Source organism: Ranitomeya variabilis, chromosome 1 (assembly GCF_051348905.1).
Source record: "Ranitomeya variabilis isolate aRanVar5 chromosome 1, aRanVar5.hap1, whole genome shotgun sequence".
Lineage (NCBI taxonomy): Eukaryota > Metazoa > Chordata > Amphibia > Anura > Dendrobatidae > Ranitomeya > Ranitomeya variabilis.
This window is the reverse complement of record NC_135232.1, coordinates 946508614-946514923: the sequence shown is the minus strand read 5'-3', so window position 1 is coordinate 946514923 and position 6310 is coordinate 946508614. Positions and strand designations below refer to the sequence as shown.

Below are 6310 nucleotides of genomic sequence, written 5' to 3'. Positions count from 1 at the left end.
CTGCATGTGGTGGTGGTGGCAGATGCTGCACTTGTAGATCAGTGGCACTGGTGCCTGCATGTGGTGGTGGTGGCAGATGCTGCACGTGTAGATCAGTGGCACTGGTGCCTGCATGTGGTGGTGGTGGCAGAAGCTGCACTGGTAGCTCAGTGGCACTGGTGCCCGCCTGTGGTTCCCCTGTAGCAGTGCCCCCCAGTGACAGAGCTGTCAGTCCCTCCGCACACCAGGCTCCGCCTATGGAGCTGAGTAATAAGGAGGAGGGCAGTCACAGGCAGGACCCAAACAAAGCTGCGGTGCCCTGCACGGCTCCCTGTGCCAGCCGGAGCACTGGAGGCCGCCATGACCTAACCGGGCACAGCCATCACCGGGCAGCACCGGATACAGAGCGGGCAGAGGCGGCGGGGGAGAGAGCGGAGCTCCAGCCGCGGCAGCCAATGAGCGGCCCGTCTCCGGCGGTGACATCTGCAGCAGGCAGAGCAGCGAATAAAGATGGCAATGTCTCTGATCCAGGCATGCCGCAGCCTGGCGCTCTCCACCTGGCTCATCTCCTACTGCTTCGTGCATCTGCTCTGCATGGACTTCACGGTGGCGGAGAAGGAGGAGTGGTACACGGCCTTCGTCAACATCACCTACCATGACCCGGCCAGCGGCACCAACCGGACGGAGAAGAGCGAGTGCGGGCGCTACGGGGAGCACTCCCTGAAGCAGGATGCCTGGGGCTGGGCGGTGATGCCCTCCCCACAGGACAGACTGGCCTGTGACCCGGCCGCCAAGTTCCCGGTGCCGGCCCATGCCGGGAGATGGGTGGCCCTGATCCCCATAGGGAACTGCACGTGTAAGGATAAGATCCGGCATGCCGCCCTGCACAACGCCTCGGCCGTGCTCATCTACAACGTGGGCTTCGGCAATGACACCATCACCATGTCCCATCCAGGTCAGTGTCTGCCCTCCATCAGCTCTGCCCACATGGCACCGTGACTGCCACTGCCAGGGGTGCTCTGCATGCCTCAGGAATGTGTGCCAGGGGGCAGCCCACCACTGTATGTGCAGGTGACAGCCCACAGATGTGCCAGGGGGCAGCCCACCACTGCATGTACAGGTGACAGCCCACCGCTGTATGTACAGGTGACAGCCCACAGATGTGCCAGGGGGCAGCACATTACTGTATGTACAGGTGACAGCCCACAGATTGTCAGGGGGCAGCCCACCACTGCATGTACAGGTGACAGCCCACAGATGTGCCAGGGGGCAGCCCACCACTGTATGTACAGGTGACAGCCCACAGATGTGCCAGGGGGCAGCCCACCACTGCATGTACAGGTTACAGCCCACAGATGTGCCAGGGGGCAGCCCACCACTGTAAAGGCAGGTGACAGCCCACCGCTGTATGTACAGGTGACAGCCCACAGATGTGCCAGGGGGCAGCACATTACTGTATGTACAGGTGACAGCCCACAGATGTGCCGGGGGCAGCCCACCACTGCATGTACAGGTTACAGCCCACAGATGTGCCAGGGGGCAGCCCACCACTGTAAAGGCAGGTGACAGCCCATCGCTGTATGTACAGGTGACAGCCCACAGATGTGCCAGGGGGCAGCACATTACTGTATGTACAGGTGACAGCCCACAGATTGTCAGGGGGCAGCCCACCACTGTATGTACAGGTGACAGCCCACAGCTGTGCCAGGGAGCAGCCCACCACTGTATGTACAGGTGACAGCCCACAGCTGTGCCAGGGGGCAGCCCACCACTGTATGTACAGGTGACAGCCCACAGATGTGCCAGGGGGCAGCCCACCACTGTAAAGGCAGGGGGCAGCCCACCGCTGTATGTACAGGTGACAGCCCACAGATGTGCCAGGGGGCAGCACATTACTGTATGTACAGGTGACAGCCCACAGATTGTCAGGGGGCAGCCCACAGATGTGCCAGGGGGCAGCACATTACTGTATGTACAGGTGACAGCCCACAGATTGTCAGGGGGCAGCCCACCACTGTATGTACAGGTGACAGCCCACAGCTGTGCCAGGGAGCAGCCCACCACTGTATGTACAGGTGACAGCCCACAGCTGTGCCAGGGGGCAGCCCACCACTGTATGTACAGGTGACAGCCCACAGATGTGCCAGGGGGCAGCCCACCACTGTAAAGGCAGGGGGCAGCCCACCGCTGTATGTACAGGTGACAGCCCACAGATGTGCCAGGGGGCAGCACATTACTGTATGTACAGGTGACAGCCCACAGATTGTCAGGGGGCAGCCCACAGATGTGCCAGGGGGCAGCACATTACTGTATGTACAGGTGACAGCCCACAGATTGTCAGGGGGCAGCCCACCACTGTATGTACAGGTGACAGCCCACAGATGTGCAAGGGGGCAGCACATTACTGTATGTACAAGTGACAGCCCACAGATGTGCCAGGGGGCAGCACATTACTGTATGTACAAGTGACAGCCCACAGATTGTCAGGGGGTATTGTATTACTGTATGTACAGGTGACTGAGGCCATCACACAGCTGTATAAGGGGGCATGGTATTACTGTATATACAGGTGACTGAGGACACCCCACAGCTGTACCAGGGGGCATCGTATTACTTACTGTATGTACAAGTCACTGAGGGCATCACACAGCTGGACCAGGGGGCATCGCATTACTGTATATACAGGTGACGGAGGGCATCACACTGCTGTACCAGGGGGCTGCACATTACTGTATGTACAGGTGACAGCCCACAGATGTGCCAGGGGGTATTTTATTACTGTATGTACAGGTGACTGAGGCCATCACACAGCTGTATAAGGGGCATCGTATTACTGTATATACAGATGACTGAGGACACCACACAGCTGTACTAGGGGGCATCACATTACTGTATATACAGGTGACGGAGGGCATCACACTGCTGTACCAGGGGGCATCACATTACTGTATATACAGGTGACTGAAGGCATCACACAGCTGTGCCAGTGGGCATCGTATTACTTACTGTATGTACAAGTCACTGAGGGCATCACACAGCTGTACCAAGGGGTATCGCATTACTGTATATACAGGTGACGGGCATCACACTGCTGTACCATAGGGCATCGTATTACTTACTGTATGTACGGTGACTGAGGACACCACACAGCTGTATAAGGGGGCATCGTGTTGCTGTATGTACAGGTGACTGAGAACATCACACAGCTGTACCAGGGGGCATCTTATTTCTGTATGTACAGGTGACTGAGGACACCACACAGCTGTACCAGGGGGCATCGCATTACTGTATATACAGGTGATGGAGGGCATCACACTGCTGTACCATAGGGCATCGTATTACTTACTGTATGTACAGGTGACTGAGGACACCACACAGCTGTACCAGGGGGCATCCTATTACTGTATGTTCAAGTGACTGAGGGCATCACACAGCTGTACCAGGGGGCAGAACATTACTGTATGTACAAGTGACTGAGGACACCACACAGCTGTACCAGGGGGCATCATATTACTGTATATAATGGTGACTGAGGACACCACACTTCTTCATGTAAAAAAGTTTCTGAAAGCATCTCAAATGTACATAACATTAAGATCTCTGAATAGTGAAGTGAATAACATTGATTATCTCATGATAATGACTCTTGTCAAGTGGTTGGATATGTCAGGCATCAAGTGAACAGTCAGTCCTAGAAGTGAATGTGTTGGAAACAGGAGAGATGTACAAAAGTAAGGATCTGAGCCACTGAACAACGGCCAGATTTTAATGACTGGAGCATAGCATTTCAACTGCAGACCTTGTGGGGTGTTTCCACTATGTAGTTAGCACCTGCCAAAAATGGCCGAAGAAAGACAACCAACATCATTGTGATGGGCGCTTAGGGCTCATTAAAGGGAACCTGTCACCAGGTTTGACTGTTATGAGATACGACCACCACCTTTCAGGCCTGATATGCAGCATTCTATAAAGCTGTATATCTGCCCTCAACCTGACCTATAAGAAAGAGGTTTTATTATAATCACCTGCGGGGTGGTCCGGTCAGAGGGGAGTTGCTTTTCTTGGTCTGGCACCTCCCATCTTCATGCGATGCCACCCTCCTTCTTGCTTCGTGTGGATGACGCGTCCCTACGTCATCCATACAGTGTCCGTGCCATCACGCTCCTGCGCAGGCATACTTCTCTACCCTGACTAAGGCAGAGTAAAGTACTGCAGTGTACATGCATCGGGGCTTTTTGATCTTTCCCGGCGCCTGCACACTGTGTTACTTTACTCTGCCCTCAACTTTACATTATTCTGCCTTAGGGCAGAGAGGTATGCCTGCGCAGGAGCGCTGTGTCGGGGAGACTGTGGATGACGTAGGGATGTGTCATCCGCAAGAAGGGCAGTGATCGTAAGAAGATTGAAGTGGCCTAACCAAGACCAGTGAAGCACTTTGGACCGGACCACCCAACAGGTGAGTGTAATAAAAGCTCTTCTTCTTCTCTTCCAGGTTGGGTTGGGGGCAGATATACAGCTTTATTGAATGCTGTATATCAGGCCTGAAAGGTGGTGGCCATATCTCAAATCGGCCAAACCTGGTGACAGGTTCCCTTTAATGAAAATGGGGAATTAAGCCCACCTGGTTCACAGAAGAACTACTGTAGTACAAACTGGTCAAAAAGGTAATGCTCACTGTGATTATTAAAGAGGGATGAATGTATGGCAGTTTTTTGTGTGTGGGTCTTCCACAGACCATTGGGCCAATGGTGACTCATATTCACTAACAAGTGTCTACAATAGCACATTAGCATCAGAGCTGGACCATGGAGCTGTGGACTAGAGCAGGCGGGTGTGATGAATCCTGGCTTATCTACATCTTGTGGATAGCTGTGTGCCATGCTTACCTGGTGAAGTGATGGCACCAGGAGGTATCATTGGGAGAAAGTAAGCTGGTCTGATATTCGGATCTGTTATTTTAACATTGATTTTATTAGTTTTAAGTGCTAAATGGCAAATAATCATGCACCGTATTTACTGTAGGATATTGTACATTTCAGTAGTGCATAAATGAGTTTTATACAATGTCTGTATACTATAACTGTTGTTGTATGTATTGTTAGACCTATTGTAGCATAAAGTGAGGCTGAACAAGCCATGGTAAAGGGTAAAAGGGTTAAGAGGGTGCCATGAAAGGCTTGTGTAAGGTAACAGCTTGTGTGTAAGGCTACTTTCACACTTCCGTCTTTTGTGTCACGTCGCAATCCGTCTTTTTATTTTTTTGACAATGCAGGATCCTGCATTTTCCCATAGACTTGTATTAGTGACGGATTGTGATGGATGGCCATCCGTTTCATCCGTCCTGCACTGGATCAGTCGGAAAATAGCAGTTTGTCGTGGAGAGAAAACGTTGAGAGGAATGTTTTTTTTGCACGTCGGAAAATTGGTCAGCGACAGGTCCTGCGCTGTCCGTCGTCGGCTATAATGGAAGCCTACGGACGCAGGAACCGTCGCTGACTATCAAACACATGAATCCATGAATATCACATGGTTTTTTTTGTTTTGTTTTTCCCCTCTGAGCATGCCCGGAAGGATTTTCGAGTTTCCACCAATGTTCTGCTGGGAAACCTTGTATCCTGGCTTCATGTGGAAGCTACAGTACATTGACAGTACCACCTACCTGAACATTGCTGCAGTCTTGAGTATTCACTAATGACCACAGTATTCCCTATTGGCTGTGGCCTTCTTCAGCAGGATAACTTGGCCTGTACACTGCAAAGTAGCTTTGATAAACATGACAGAGTTCAAGGCTTTGCTTGGAGTCCAAATTCCCCAGATTTCCATTCACTGCTCTATATCAATTTTTCTGACTACAAGATAACCTGACCTTTATGAATTTTGGTGCACTGAATCCATAAATCACATCTGTTTCTTACAGTCTGTTTTTTTTCCACAGAACGCTTTTTACTAAGGAACTCTAAAGATAGGTGCCCACGATCCGGAGTTACTGCGGGTTTGACGCTGCGTATTTATGCAGCGTCAAATCTGCACTGACCAGATGTTACAGCATAATGGATGGGATTTCAAGAAATCCCATGTCCATCCACTATGTGCCCACAGACGCCTGAGGATCACCCGCGGAGACGGACATGCAGCGCGTCTTTCCAGACCGCTGAATGTCAATTTCTCTTATGGAGACGCGAGTCTCTTATGGAGACGCGAGTCTCCGCAAGACAGATGTCAACAATAGAATGTATTGAACGCGGTGAATCCGCACGGTTCAGTGAACATGCGAACATACGCTGCGTCCAAAGCGCTGCTATGTCTGGATCGCGGGCATCGGCCTTACAAT

At 52.0% G+C, this 6310-nt stretch overlaps 1 protein-coding gene across 1 annotated transcript in view; it reads left to right on the top strand.

The window, feature by feature from the left end:
- Window positions 1–250: 250 nt before the first annotated feature.
- The window catches only part of RNF150 (ring finger protein 150), a 211494-nt gene continuing 205434 nt past the window's right edge, over window positions 251–6310 (top strand). Inside the window, exon 1 of the mRNA XM_077279239.1 lies at window positions 251–934. Coding sequence (XP_077135354.1) covers window positions 490–934 — 445 coding nt within the window. The 5' untranslated portion in view covers window positions 251–489. The remainder of the gene's footprint in view (window positions 935–6310) is intronic.